The sequence below is a fragment of the Oreochromis niloticus genome, linkage group LG3 (assembly GCF_001858045.2).
Source record: "Oreochromis niloticus isolate F11D_XX linkage group LG3, O_niloticus_UMD_NMBU, whole genome shotgun sequence".
Classification (NCBI taxonomy): domain Eukaryota; kingdom Metazoa; phylum Chordata; class Actinopteri; order Cichliformes; family Cichlidae; genus Oreochromis; species Oreochromis niloticus.
In genome coordinates this window covers 85,553,413-85,568,627 of record NC_031967.2, presented here as the reverse complement: position 1 = coordinate 85,568,627, position 15,215 = coordinate 85,553,413, and the positions used below count along the sequence as shown (strand labels likewise).

Below are 15,215 nucleotides of genomic sequence, written 5' to 3'. Positions count from 1 at the left end.
CATGGGGTGGGAGACTCTGTCCATCAGAGATGTTATTTTGGCCAGAGTCCTTCTGTCTCCCACCACCTGCACTGGGTCCAGGGTGCATCCCAGAACAGAGCTGGCCTTCCTGATGAGTTTATCCAACCTCTTCCTCTCAGCTGCCGATAAACTGCTGCTCCAACATACCACACTGTAAAAAATGACAGATGCCACCACAGAGTCATAGAAGGTCTTTAAAAGCGCTCCCTGTACTCCAAATGACCTCAGCCGCCTCAGCAGGTAGAGTCTGCTCTGACCCTTCCTGTAAAGAGCATCAGTGTTGTGGCTCCAGTCCAGTTTATTATTCAGGTGAACACCCAGGTACCTATAAGAGTCCACTATCTCAATGTCCACTCCTTGGATGTTCACCGGTGTCAGTGTGGTGGGTCTGCGTCTCCGGAAGTCCACCACCAACTCCTTGGTTTTCCCGGCGTTGATCAGCAGGTGGTTCTGCTGACACCAGTCCACAAAGTCCAGAGTCCACTGTCTGTACTCTGAGTCGTCCTCACCTGTGATGAGGCCGACTATGGCAGAGTCGTCAGAGAACTTCTGTAGGTGGCAGCGTGGGGAGTTGATGGAGAAGTCTGCAGTGTAGAGGGTGAAGAGGAACGGTGCCAGCACAGTTCCCTGTGGGGCCCCGTACTGCAGACCAGCGTGTCAGAGACACAGCCCTGTGTCCCACATACTGTGGACGTTCTGTGAGGTAGTCCAGTATCCACTGGGACATGTGGTGGTCCACTCCCAATAGCTCCAGCTTGTGTCTCAGAAGTCGTGGCTGGATGGTGTTGAAAGCACTGGAGAAATCAAAGAACATGATCCTCACAGTGCTTCCAGGCTTCTCCAGGTGAGTCAGAGCTCGGTGCAGGAGGTAGATGATGGCGTCCTCCACCCCAGTGCCAGGCTGGTAAGCAAACTGCAGCGGATCCAATGAAGACCTCACCAGGGGCGCAGATGGTTTAGAACCAACCTCTCCAGGGTCTTCATCAGATGCGATGTCAGGGCTACCGGCCTGTAGCTGCTGAGGTCCTTGGGATGGGAGGTCTTTGGTACCGGTACCACACAGGAGGTCTTCCACAGCTGTGGTACTTTCCCCAGTGACAGGCTCAGGTTGAACACATATCCTAGGATGCCACACAGTTCATCTGCGCAGCACCTCAGGAGTCTGGAGCTGACGCCATCTGGACCTGCAACCTTACGCAATCTTGCCTTCATATATTGTCTTCAGCTTCACCTGCACAACAGCTGTCGTGCCAAGGTAGGTGTCCCCAAAAGAAATGGTTTGCCCTGCGTCAGGAGCACACGCTGGGCTCTCCAAGTCACAGACAAACAGTATTCCCCATTTTTGATTTTTAGTTCACAAACACTTCTTAGAACGACCAACTAATCCTGAAACCTTGGAGGTTTTAGCTCTCTGTACAGGGAAGTTACAGGAGGATAAAAATAATTATCAGGCAAAATGTCATTCGTTTGTTAAAATAATCCCGTCCGATACCACGTGAGAACAATAAATATATAATTTTCTATTGTCACCCTAAAACTGAATGGTAATGTAACGACACTCATTTTTCACTTTTTCACAAAACTAAAACATCACTACTGCCACGTCTAATCGTCTGTAATGGAGGCGGAGTAAACTGAATTTGCGCTCCATGCCCAGCGAATGCTCACGACGCACGGGGAACACACTTTGTCAGTGATACCAAACTTGACACAACACTCATCCTGCCACAGTTTGTTCCCCCGGTTCAAATCACGGACAAACAGTATCCCACAGCTGTTTATGTTTTTAGGCCCATTTTGCGCAGAGAGACCTTTTTTGAAAAATGTATTGATAGCAGTGTTGAATATTCTTACACAGTAAGAAAGAAAGAAACAAGACCAACTATACGTAAAATAATTAAAGATGTTTTGTTTTTCTGTGATTTAAAAGAGATACAGATTACAAGAGATTACAACACAGTTTGGTTTTCATGAGGCAGTTTCTCAAAAGAGAAGTAAAAGGAAGTGAAAGAGCTGCTGCTGCTATTAAAAATATCTTTCATTAGTAAGAATCATTTCAACACTTGTTCATGACCCATCATTTTGAAGTCAGAAGCTGTGAAGAAGTGCTGATGAAGCAGAACATGAAGAAACTCTGAAAGTGAAGGCAGTGACTCTCTGAAAAGCCGTTAAACATGACACTCTCACACATGCTCAGCAGTTTTCCTCACAGCATCCAACAGTTACAGTTTCTCAGCAGACATCAAGTTAATCCTCTGTGAAGCCATTTATTTCTTTAAAAGTCTGAACATTGTACACATTTCACAGCAGTCAGTGTGTAAACAGCTGGAACCTGAAAGTCCACCAGGAGTTTCTCTTCTTTACAACATTAAAATCTGTATGAGTTAAACTCTGATGTTGCTGTGTCCTCTGAAGAAATGAGTTTAATCTGAACACAACTCGTTTCTTTAAATGTTGAGAGGTTTTGTTAAAACTCATCATTCACTTCCTGACTCCACCAAACAGCTGCTGAGATGACAACGACACAGGTCAAGAAATGTCATCATCTCAGAGTTCCTCACCTGCTTCTGTCATGTCCATCACGAAGATCCCAGTAGAAGCTGAATGCATGAAGGTCAATTTGTAAAGTAAAATGAAAACTGAAGGCTCTGCCTCCCATTCTACTTGTGAAGATGATGTCAGATTTTTTCTAAACCTTTAAATGTTACAGTGTTTCAATTTAGTTCAGTTTTATTTAAACAGTGCACCTCAAGGTGTTTTGAACATCACTACTGGGCAGTAATGCAACCTTGGTCTGCTCACCATCATGACCCGACACACAGTCCTGGAGAGGAATTGCAACTCCCGATAATATCGTCCGTGGCTCTTCCCACTGCAGGAAGCAACAGTTTGATACCAGTTATAAATACAAATCAAATCATTAAAAATAATATCAAACTTTCCCTCCTTCATACCAAACTTGTAGCTTTCCCTTCAGGAACCTAAAAAGAATCCACATTGACCTGGACTGGTGGGCAGGTGCTGGGTTCAAACTAGATGGAGGCTAAATGTAGTCTTAACTGATCAGACACAAATCTTAAAACCAGTCCTTTTGTTTAAACTTGCTTCATGGATTTAGTAGTAATGTGGCAGCTGTGAAAGACAGCACAGAGGCACTAATCATGGCAGCACAGGAACAAGCTCTGAGCACGAGATCCATGGAGGCTGGGGTCTATCACACCAGGTAAGACCGCAGGTGCAGGATGTGTAAAGATGCCCCTGAGACAATCCAGCACATAACAGCAGGGTGCAAGATGCTAGCAGGCAGATTGATTGCACTAGGATCCTGTGAGACTTCCAGATACAGAAGGACAAACTGGTGATGGTAACCAGCTGGACATAGTGGTGGCTATAGCTATACCAAGCAGCAGACTTTATATTGTATATCCTGCCATAAAATGTGTATGGTATGATTTATTAAGGTACGATGGAGTGCCTTCTTTCACATTCAGACATGGATTGATCTTGAGCTAGGCGGATGCCGGCCCCCAGTCTGCATATTGCCTGGTTCATAGAGTTCAGAGCTATAATACAGAGTTCCAATGTGGAGAGTCTTCAGTCTGTATCAACCTCAGCACCACCAAAACTGGTCTATTTCAGACACACAGATGTTTAAACCTTTGGTCTGTTAAGCTTGGCCTTCAGCAGGAACCAAAGGCAGTGATAAGCACCCGCTTTACACGTGTAGCTGTACATGGGTCTGCAGCAGAGTCCCTCTGTGCTGGTCCTGGGCTTTCTGTTCAAACTTAAACATTTAGATCCTGAACGACCTTGTGTGTCCTTGCTTGAACGGCCATTTGTATCAGTTAGTGGGACTAAAGGCAAAGGATTATAATGAAATTTATTTTGAATTATTGATAATTATGTGATTCTCAAACCAGAAACCCTGGATGACCAGCCAGATCCGCACACTTCTCAAAGCCCGGGATGCTGCCTTCAGGTCGGGCGACTGAGTTCTGTACAGGTCTGCTCAACCCGATCTGAAAGAAGCTAAGACGGACCATAAAAGTAGCATAGAGTCCCACCTGTCCAGCAACAACACACGGGGGGTGTGGTTGGGCATACAAGACATCCTAAACCACAGAGGCTGCACTGTGAAAACAGGAAACTTAAGTGCGCCACTGCTGAAGGAGATAAACACTGGAAGTAGAAGTACTGAGCATCTCCATCATAGTCAGCATTGGCAGTGAAAACAGGTACTTTTACAGATATTCAGATAAAAAACAAAAAAAGAAACATTTCAGATTAATATCTCTGAGAAATCAAACTTCACCTTCATTTTTCATTGATATATTTAATCCCCATATAGCTGCTGACAGTCCACACGGTGCTCAAATGTGTTTTTATTCATTAATATACAACAGATTATTTTTTGAAGTTCATGTTTAGCTCAGTTGATCATCATGTGAATGCAGAGAAGCAGGAAAGGAGGAGGGCTGAAACTGCACATCAGAGGTGATTTCACAATTGTACTGATGCTGTTGTGTATAAAGAACGATCAGCAGCTTTCAGCCAGCCAAACGCTGTCTATACACACGTAAGTATACAACTGCTCACACAGCATCTCTGTTTGCTCTTTATGTTCCTTTAAATTTGGCAAAAAATGACCCTTTTTTACCCATCTTGAGGTAATCAATTAAAAATCATTTCTCGGTCCAGCATGTTGTACAGTGCGTTCCCAGGCAAGTTTTTTGGGGAGGCAGAGAGCATAAAATCTTTATCAGTAGTTCAATTCACAGGTACCTTAATGTGTTTGTGGTTTAAGGAGGAAGAGATGGAGACTATGAAGACTCTGCTGAAGGTTTATCTGCTGCTGCTGATCGGACCTCCCTTCACTCTGGTGATGCTTCATATTCTCTTTTGTGTCCAGTCTGTGTGAAAATGTGCTCTCTGCTGCTTTTCAGTTTTTCACACATTTATTTCATCACGTGGGGTCAAACTTACTTTTTAGCATAAAGTACAAAAACATTCAGAACAATTCAAGTTTAATTAGCTATACATTTAAAAAAAACACTAACGATCCGTTTAGTAGCAAAATCATGTCATTTTATTATATCTCAGAAAAAACTGTAAATGTAGACAAAGTAGTAATGCTACAGCAGCTTCAGCTACCACGCACCTTCCTGATTTCAAACTTTTAAAACAGATTTTAAATCTTTCTGTTTACTATTAATCTTTTAACTTTGATGCAGGAACAATCAGTGGGCCAGTACATCACCGAGCTCCAGGTGTCTCTGGATGAAGCTGAAGAGACGTATCTTAGCAGTCAAGGTTTCATCAAAATCGATGTTGATCTGAACAAAGGAGCTGAAGGAAAATACATCTACCTTTGGTACAAAAAAGGCAGCAGCTCACCAATCACCAGGATTCAGCTTACATTCAATGATGGCATGAGCAGGGGTCTGATCACTGCAGGTTACCAGAAGATTAACAAGAACCTCAATGCCGGAACAAGCGGAGACTACATCTACCTGTGGTACTACAGAGGTAACTCAGAGTACGATGTTCCCATTGTGAACCTTCATGTCTCTATAGAAGCAAGAGAGGAAGCCCAGATGTTTGCATTTGGATGGGAGAGACTGGCCTGTGATCTGAACCGGAAAGCTAGAGGAAAATGGATCTACCTGTGGGTGAAGAGGGAGAGACCAACCTACATCTGTGACATCACTGCCAATGCTGACTATGATGGAGATGCTGACTACTTCCAGAACGGCTACATCAGAGTGGATGAAGATACCAACAGAGGTGCAGGAGGATCCTTTGTCTTCATCTGGTACCGTCAGACCACTAACTCTCAAAGAGCCATCACAGATCTGAAGATCTCCACTGATGATATAGACGAGATATTGTTTCAGTATATGGGCTTTACAAGGGTAACTACTGATCTAAGCAAGGGGGCAGGAGGAAGTTACGTGTACCTGTGGTACAAGAAAGACTCCGGTCTTCCCATTCGGACGGTCTCTGTGATCGTCAACACAGCAGCTGTGGAGCAGTACAGATATCCCAGGGTCTTCATTAGACAAAAAAACCTCAACAGTGGGAACAAAGGTAATACGCTGTACCTGACCTTCAGTTCGTTTAGTAACAGAGCTGGGAATGCTCACTGGGCAGAAACCAAAGAGTCTGTGGTGTTCCTGTTTAACCAGTTTGATTGTTTTTCTTTCCTTTCTGAAATGATGTTCACCCACTGTGATCTCAGATCTTTGACTCCAACAATGATCATTGATCCTACAATCAATCTGTTTGATTAGCTCTGTCTCACTGTATTCTGATGATTGTCTCTGTTTCAATAAACTCTGTTCAGCATATGAAATATCTTTGTATCATGTGTAAAAGCTCGGTGCGTGTCAAGAGAATCTGAAGAAGTGAGAGAAGAGAGCAGCTCAGCAGGATCACTACATGACTTCATTTAGCAGAAACTTCACTGTGTGGACATCACGAGTTTACTTCTCATTATTCTCTGTGTCAGGGTAACAGGACAGCTAAAGAATGATTCACAGGTACCAGCCCCAGAAACACCGCCCCGAGGCAGCCACCACCCTGAAAGGAAGAGCAGCCAATCACCGATACTCATGAGCATGACAGACCTCTGTATTACTGGAGCTGTTAATGTATGTTTTACTGATATTTTACTTTTTATTAACATGAGTATTATTGGTAGCAGTAGTTGTAGAATTAGCAGTGTCGGGTAATTTCCTATAAAAACCAGTTCAAAAAAGGATGCACGCTAAGAACAGTTACCACATGAACCATTATACACACTCCAATATATCTAATGTTCTAACACATGACAAAAATTCTATTTATTTATTTTTTTTAACTTTATTTTGTACTTTTCCAAATTTATAGTACATGCAAACAAAAATATGAAAAAGGAACACAAAAGAAACAAACTAAAAGGTATAAAACACACCTAATCTGTGGGGAAAGAAAAGAAAGAATAATTATACACCTGTATATAGAGATGGGGCCAGGGAATACCCAGCACTAAGGTGACATTGGATGTCCTGGTGGTTTTTGTCCATAAAACTACTCATCTAAGATTAACACAAAATTATTATTATGTGCTTGATGTGCCTCACCTTTGACCCTGGCTTTTCCCGTCTGACTGCACTAGGACATATTGCCACCTAATAAAATAACACATTGATTCCTGAAATTCCTGTTGGTTTGAAAGTCCTGCGTTTTGGTCCTGCATCCACCCTGATCATGTATTTCTCTTTCATTCTGCTTCCTCTCACCTGTTTCTCCGTGTCTCCATGGAAAGAGCACTGAAACACCTGAAAGACATCTGTGTAAACGAGGACGTAAATGGAAGACTGGGCTGGGTGAGTGGGACAGATCTCAGTACTCACAGTTCATAAAGACATTCAGCTGCTGAACAGCAAAATATTCAAACATGGGCGACATCTGTGATTGATGAAGCAAATGAAGGTGTTGCTTCAAGGACAGAGAGCTGATAAAGCTCTGAGGTCAGCAATGGAAATGATGAGATTTGGTTAGACTGACAGATGAAGCTTCACATTCATTTTCCTCCATGTGAAGCTTAGAAGAGAGAAACCACCATCCAGCTGAGCTGCTGTTTATCAACCATTTCATGTTGTTTGTAGCACAGAGTTCCCCAGTGGAGAGTCAGAGTGCTGTGTGGCTGTGATGTGACAGCATCAGGTCACTAGTTTAAATATTCTTACTGTAATTTTGATTCATGAAGCAGCACAAAATCTGTAAACTCATCTGTAACTATTGTGCTTGTTGCACAAACTCTTTGTCCATGTGTGAAAGCTGCTGTTCCTCTGAGGATTCACTGATTTGACCTTCAGCACACGTCACTGCTGCATGAGCTGATCTGTTTATAGTGAGCTGAGCTCCCAGCTGTTCATGTTCACTCATATTTACTGTGGAGCCCGTCATCACTGTTGATGATGTCACATCCTGTGTTGAAGGCTCTGAGCCACGGTCAGATGGTAGTGGTGCTGATGGACGTTCACACAGAGTTAAGGATGAGTATGTGATTTTTAGAACATCAGCTGGTGCTGACACACACTGTGTGTAAATGTGTGTGTGTGATAGGACACACAGCAGCTGTGTGTTTTGAGCAGGTTATAGACGGCTGCCACACTTTTGAAGGCAAATGTAAGTAATGACACGATGTTCAGAGCCAGATGAAAAACTGAAGCCGAGTCCAAATAAAGTGAAACAAAGTGCTGCACTGGACTCTGATCAACAACATGACAGGAGTACCAGGACCACACCTGCTCACTCCCTCATGCTCTCACTGTGTGCTGGATGGAGACAGTGAGCAGTGCTGTGAGCAGACTTTATTGTGGAAGATAAGATGTGAGCTCACAGCTGTGCAGGGAGAGCACACAGTGAGGTTTTGCATACATCAGCATTTCCAGTGAAGTGATGAAGCAGCTTTGAATGTGTGTTAATGAGTCTAAGCAGCAAACAGAGATCAGTGAGTGAATCTGCTGACACACAGAATCCAGAGCAGCAGCATCATGGAGAGGATCCTGCTGTGTGTCTGCTGCTTCTCAGGTAAGTCCAGCTCTTTATCGTCTACAACAGCACTTATTACTCAGATCAGTCTCAGCCCCTGATAGGCTCAGAGTCTCAGATAGACTCAGAGTGTCTCAACAAACTGACCCAGTCAAACTTTTTCCCTTTCAGGCTGGTTTGTCTCCACATGCTGTCCCCGTCAGTACCACTATGTCGATGATGCAAAGACTTGGACTGAAGCTCAGAGCTACTGCCAACAGACTCACACAGACCTGGCCTCCATCGAGAACACTGAAGAAATGAAGCAGCTGAACAGCACAGTTTCATCTGCCGCTCACAGCTCTGAGCTCTGGATCGGTCTGTACAGTCAGATCAGGTGGAGGTGGTCAGATGGGCTCACAGGGAGTGGAGCTGACTACAGGAACTGGGACACTTCTGAATATGAACCAGATTTTTACTCTGGGGTTCAGTTCTGTGTGTCCTCTTTAAAAGGAAAATGGTGGGATTTTCAGTGCAGCGAGAAGCTCCAGTTTATTTGCTACAGAGGTACAAAAAAAACCTACATTTGATTTTAAACTTTTAAACTTTAAACTTTGATTTCACTGCATTATTCCAAAGAAACATAATCCATTCCAAAAATGGATTATGTTCAACTAGACGTTGCGTTTTCAGTGGGGGAAACGTTTCATCATCATCATCATCATCATCATCGTCAGCTGACTGCGGGTTTCCCAAACCTTATAAACACCTTTGCACAATGGAAAAACTTATACAATGCATAAACAACGGGCTGTGAGGTCAGTTTATGATCATTAATATGCAAACTGTCATGACCATTGACCAGCAATCAAAGACCATTTCATTCGGTGGGCTAGTTTCAGTCATTGCATAAAAGTACTTTTTAAAAGTTAAGGAAACCTGCAGTCAGCTGAGACTGAAGAAGACTTTTGGATGATGATGAACTGTTTCTCTCACTGAAAACGTCCAGATGAATACAATCAACTTATTGGATTTCCTTATCTCAATGATTGAGCATGCAACAAGACAACACGTTTCTACGTTTTAACTTTCAGGATCTCAGATGAACCCTGAGTTTGATTTGGTGGATAAAGAAATGAGTTGGTCCGATGCTCGGAGGTACTGCAGGGAGAACTTCTTGGACCTGGCCACTGTCAAGAACCCCGGAGAGAACCAACAAGTCCATGAAAAGGCTCAGAGTAAAAGGGTGTGGATTGGCCTGCACAGAGAGCCACACATTTACTGGTCTGATGGCACAAAGTACTCATTCTCAAACTGGGCCAGTGGGATGAACCCGTTTAGGGGTATGAGTAAGATCTGTGCAGCTCTGACTCGTTCAGGAGAATGGAAGACTTTGTCCTGTGAAACAAGATTACCATTTGTCTGCTACAGCCTCCCTACACCTGGTGAGCTTTCACTGTCTTTCCTTTATGGATCACAAGCAATTTTACACACGGTGCTGTGCAAAAGTCTTGAGCCACCTGTGATTTCTGCATTTTCTGGAGAGAAATGGGAAACAGCTGCAGACTTGACTTAATAAATCGCTCAAAATGGAAATATAGTATATATAAGGTAAACCCTCAGAGAGTTCAAGATCAAGTTATTTTATGCTTGAGTGATTTGCAGGTCAGAATTAGGTGGCTTAACAAACAAACAAAAAAGACTTTTCCATGGTGATGTATATTTAAGATAACAAATAGTAGATGAAATGCACTTAAAGCACATGTTACAGGCCTTCTATGGATCCTGTTTTTAAACAGAAAAGCAGAGACAGGAGACATGAGCTGCGTTCGGTCTGCAGGCCTTTCCTTGTCTGAGCTACAGGAGCATTGCCACGGCTTATCACACCCATAGCTCCCTCCCCCTTGTGGCTATGCCACGAAAGTACATCTTCACAACTTTAAGTGAAGCAGCTGTCCGTGTATGTCCTGTAGGGTAAGAAAGCCGACACTCACTGATTCTGATGCGTCGGGTCCTCACTTTGTGTTTACGTCTTCATGCAGAATCCGTGTACCTGCTCTCATTTACGTTTTTAGCAATGTGGTGGTTGTCGATTTTTTGTGAGGTTTAACCTGAGATTCTAGCATTTTGGGCAAAATAATTAAATATTTAAAAATCAATTCTGGATTTTAATGAATCGATATCACGTTACTAAAGCTAGAATCGATTGTTATCGGAAAATCGATAATTAAAACCCACCGTAGTCAGTATAACCCAAGGTGAAAATGTCCAAATTGTGCCCAATTAGCCATTTTCCTTTCCTGGTGTCATGTGACCTGTTAATGCTACAGGGCCAAGGTGCAAATGGGGAGCAGGTGTGTTGAATTTGGTGTTATTGCTCTCATAGGCTGTATCCCAGTTCAGGGTCTGCAGCCTTAGAGGCTGCATTTTAAGGCCGATTACATCACAGCGACGTGGCGAAGGCTGTCCCAATTCAAAGGCTGCTCGAAATGCAGCCCTCAAATGTGTCCTTCATTTCCCTGAATTTTAAGGATGTGGCGGTGTAGACTTTGTGGCCCAACATGTCCCAGAATGCATAGCGCGGCGGTGGGTGTAGATAATTTTGCTGAAAAAAAAACGACTTTAGTCTCATGAAAAACATTAGCTAATTGTTATTTACTAGCTAATCTTAAAATGACTGTTCAGTACAGAAATGAAGCCCAACAATCATGTTTCACAGTCCCGTGGTCTCAGCCTCAGATACTTATCAAATCAAAGCTCATGTAGAAACAAACAAACAAATGAACAAAAGGTTTTCTCCTTCATTTCTGTCAAATAATGCTGTATGAAACGTCTCCAGCTGTTAGTGTCATGGTTGCTAGGCAACCTGGACAGCACCATGAAGGCAAGACCATCCCATTTCACAAGCCTCGCACTTCCGGCCTTAGCGGTCTTTGAGTACGTGGCCCTTTCTGGACCGTTAAGGCTGCGTACTTTAAGGCTGCAGACCCTGAATTGGGATACAGCCATACTCTCTCATACTGGTCACTGGAAGTCTAACATGGCGCATTATGGCAAAAAATTCTCTGAGGGTCTGAAAAAAAGAATTGTTCCTCTACATAAAGATGGCCTAGGCTGAAAGAATTTTGCAAACACTTTGAAACTGAGCTGCAGCACAGTGGTCAACACCATACAACAGTTTAACAGGGCAGGTTCCACTCAGAACAAACCTTGCCACGGTCGACCAAAGAAGTTGAGTGCAATTGCTCAGTGTCATATCCAGAGTTTGTCTTTTGAAAATAGATGTATGAATGCGTGGGGAGTCAGCCTCTTGGTGCTCAGACCATACGCCACACACTGCATCACTTGGCTGTTATCCCAGAAGGAAGCTTCGTGTGAAGATAATGCAAAACAAATCCCACAAACAGTTTGCTGCAGACAAGCAGACTAAGGACATGGATTAGCTGTGGTCTGATGAGATCAAGATAAACTTATTTGGCTCTGATGGTGTCAAGAATGTGTGGCAGCAACCAGGTGAGGAGTACAAAGATAAGTGTGTCTTACCTACAGTCAAGCATGGTGGTGGGAGTGCTGGTGGCACTGGGGAGCTACAGTTAATCGAGGTAACCACCAATGCCAATATGTAGTGTGACATACTGAAGTAGATGAAGCAGATCATGATCCCCTCCCTTCAGAAACTGGGCCACAGGGCAGTATTCCAAATGATAACAACCCCAAACACACCTCCAAAAGTTAGTGTGGGACAAAGACCATGTTTGTGTGAGACAATGTTAAGGATGAGAGGAAGCTTAAAAACACATCTACACAACAGTCAGACACACTGCAATTAATTTTAATAAAGTTTTTAAGAATGCATCCTAAAAAGGAGCTCGTCTTTTTGTCAGCCTCGTTTTGTGCGAGAGACTTGTTCATTTCTCTAAACTAGATCAAATTAAAATGTGGGACATTGTCTGGACCTGTGTGATATGGAGAATGAGGGCTAAACATGCTCTGCAGTCCCACCTCGAGCATTCGCTGCTCCCTGCAATCACAGCAGTAGCAGTGATGGTTTAAATCAGCTAGGAATCTCCTTCTGTGCTTAAATGTATAAATATGATGGTGGCTTCATTTAGCTTCTGTTTCTGTGTCTGCAGTAAAGAGGCAGGTAGTGAAGCTCACAGTACATGTGGAGGACCCTCCTGTGGATCTGAATGACTCTGCTGTGAAAGCAGAACTGCTGACAAGGGCAAGTTCCCACAGTCCACCTTTACACTCACACCGTTTATATGTATATCAATTTCCTGATTTTGAATGAAAAGAAAAGACATTGTGGCTGCTGTCTGACAGGTGAAGGAGCAGCTGAAGAAGAAAGGAGTGGGTGGAGTCAGTGTGAGGTGGAGAGTGCAGCCGTATGGGAAGCTCTTGGCTGGAGATGGAAGAAGAAAGAAGACTCTGAGAGAAAAAGAAAAATGTTTCAGAAGCTTTTCTGCTTGAATCATGTGACAGCCAATTAAACTTTATTATCCACACGTCATTCTCCCAGCTGTGTCTGAGCACAGATGTGGGCTAACATCTGTTTTTAGGCTCTTCTGTCACAGTGTTTGTGGGCGTGGCCTCTTCTTTGGCTTTCATAGAGATAAATGCAGACGTGTTTGTGAGCTACAGGTTTCTGCTGACACATGTTCACTTTTGGAAATCAGAGGGACAAACATGCTGGTCACCCCAGTCACCATGGAAACAAGCACAGGAAATACAGCAGGCTGAAACTGTCTTGGTCCTGGCTCTTTGAGTTTCTGGACTTTGTGTTTATTATTAAATATTTTCTATGTGATTATTAGTTTGCTGATTGTTTGTATTTCATCTTCGTGTTATTCCTCAGTGTTTCAGTCTGGAGGGTTTATTTCCAGCTACTGTTGATGTTGCTTTATTTTATTCTTTCACTGTTTCCCGTCTCATCCTCCTGTGATAAGTTCCTTCATGTGGACTTTACCTTCAACACAGTTCAAGCCCACAAACTGGTTCATAAACTCAGCAACTTAGTAAGTAAGTAAGTAAGTAAGTAAAATTTATTTATATAGCACATTTCACAGATAAAAATCACAAAGTGCTTCACAATAAGATCAGACATACAAGTTAAAATTAATTAAAAGCCCGTTTGTATAAAAATGTCTTCAGCTGCTTTTTAAAGGAGTCAGTAGAGTCTAGACAGCGTAAAGACAACGGCAGGGAGTTCCACAGCCTAGGTGCCAGTGCCTGAAAAGCCCGATCCCCACGTGTTTTAAACCTAGTACGTGGGGATCACCAGTAGCCTCTGACCTGAAGACCTAAGTGCTCGGGATGAAGCATGAGGTTTCAACAGGTCAGAGATATACTGGGGAGCTTCACCGTGCAGAGCTCTAAAAGTTACCACTAAAATTTTAAAATGAACCCTAAAATTTACTGGCAACCAATGAAGAGAAGCCAAAACTGGAGTAATGTGAGACCTCTTGTTTGTACCAGTTAAAAGTCTTGCCGCTGCATTCTGTACAGACTGAAGGCAATCCAGAGCTGATTTGTTGAGACACGTAAAAAGACCGTTACAATAATCCAAACGAGAAGAGATAAAAGCATGAATAATCATCTCAAGTTCTGCCTTTGACACCAGCAGTCTGAGTTTAGAAATGTTTCTTAAATGATAAAAACAGTTCCGGACAAGTTGTTTAGAGTGTTTCTCAAGAGACATTGAACTGTCAAATATAACACCTAAGTTTCTGAGACTCGACTGAAATGAAGGGTCTAAAAAACTGATATGCTGCTGAATTTCTGAGAGCATGTGATCAGGTGCAATAATCAAGGTTTCTGTTTTATCTGCATTTAACTGGAGGAAATTGTCATTTAACCATTGTTTGATTTCTGACAGACAATTATTTAAACAAGACAATTTATAAAACTCAGAAGCTTTGAAAGAACAGTATAACTGAATGTCATCAGCATAGAGATGATAAGAAATATTACTGTAACGTTTGATAATTTGGCCTAGAGGGAGTATATACAGCAAAAAGAGAATAGGACCTAAAACAGATCCTTGAGGTACCCCAGAAGGCAGAACTGACGTTTCAGACAACACATGATTGATACAGACAGTAAAGGATCTCTCAGATAGATACGACATAAACCATTTCAAAACAACACCAGTAATCCCGAACAAATCCTTCAGCCTATTTATCATGATGCTGTGATCAACAGTATCAAAAGCAGAGCTGAGATCCAACAGAACCAGAACGGTGTACTCTCCAGAGTCTGCTGCCATCAAAATGTCACTAGATACTTTAAGCAAAGCGGTTTCAGTGGAGTGCAATTTGCGGAAACCAGACTGGAAAATGTCCAGAACATTGTTCTTCTCCAAAAAGTTGTTAAGTTGTTCTGCAACTGTTTTTTCCAAGATCTTTGACACCAATGGTAATTTTGATATTGGCCTGTAACTGCTTGGAAGAGATGGGTCCAAATTTGATTTCTTTAATATTGGTTCAACAATAGCTTGTTTAAAATAGCTGGGAACTGAGCCAGTATAAAGAGAAGTATTAATTATTTCCAGAATACAGGGGCCAATAGAGTCAAACACACTAATGAAAAATGATGGAGGAAGTACATCAAGGTGGCTTGAAGTCAGTTTCATTCGACCAAGCAGAGCACTGATGTCCTGTAAGGTAACAGGAGTA

At 42.8% G+C, this 15,215-nt stretch overlaps 2 protein-coding genes across 7 annotated transcripts in view; both read left to right on the top strand.

Moving 5' to 3' along the window:
- LOC109199512 (uncharacterized) overlaps window positions 1–6,663 on the top strand; it is a 30,181-nt gene extending 23,518 nt beyond the window's left edge. The window contains exons 1-5 of one of the 6 annotated variants that reach the window (XM_025905880.1): window positions 1,166–1,276; window positions 3,942–4,256; window positions 4,450–4,597; window positions 4,826–4,900; window positions 5,253–6,344. In XM_025905880.1, coding sequence (XP_025761665.1) covers window positions 4,835–4,900; window positions 5,253–6,311 — 1,125 coding nt within the window. In that variant the 5' untranslated portion in view covers window positions 1,166–1,276; window positions 3,942–4,256; window positions 4,450–4,597; window positions 4,826–4,834 and the 3' untranslated portion in view covers window positions 6,312–6,344. Of the gene's footprint in view, window positions 1–1,106; window positions 1,277–3,441; window positions 4,257–4,449; window positions 4,598–4,825; window positions 4,901–5,252; window positions 6,345–6,529 lie in introns of those variants that run through there. The other 5 variants (XM_025905883.1, XM_025905879.1, XM_025905878.1 and 2 more) reach the window with 5 other exon arrangements.
- On the top strand, window positions 6,555–13,544 carry LOC109199516 (C-type mannose receptor 2). Its single transcript, XM_019354864.2, has 7 exons — window positions 6,555–6,671; window positions 7,328–7,388; window positions 8,543–8,598; window positions 8,731–9,105; window positions 9,633–9,983; window positions 12,672–12,763; window positions 12,865–13,544. The coding sequence occupies exons 2-7, from the start codon at window positions 7,372–7,374 to the stop codon at window positions 13,009–13,011; spliced, it is 1,038 nt and encodes a 345-aa protein (XP_019210409.2). The 5' UTR covers window positions 6,555–6,671; window positions 7,328–7,371; the 3' UTR covers window positions 13,012–13,544.
- Window positions 13,545–15,215: the final 1,671 nt, after the last annotated feature.

What these genes read in the sequence shown, in the direction of transcription:
- LOC109199516 (XM_019354864.2), top strand. An exon ending in CTACAGCCTCCCTACACCTG is followed by an intron (nt 9,984 to 12,671) that starts GTGAGCTTTCAC and finishes CTGTGTCTGCAG; the next exon opens with TAAAGAGGCAGGTAGTGAAG. An exon ending in AAGCAGAACTGCTGACAAGG is followed by an intron (nt 12,764 to 12,864) that starts GCAAGTTCCCAC and finishes GCTGTCTGACAG; the next exon opens with GTGAAGGAGCAGCTGAAGAA.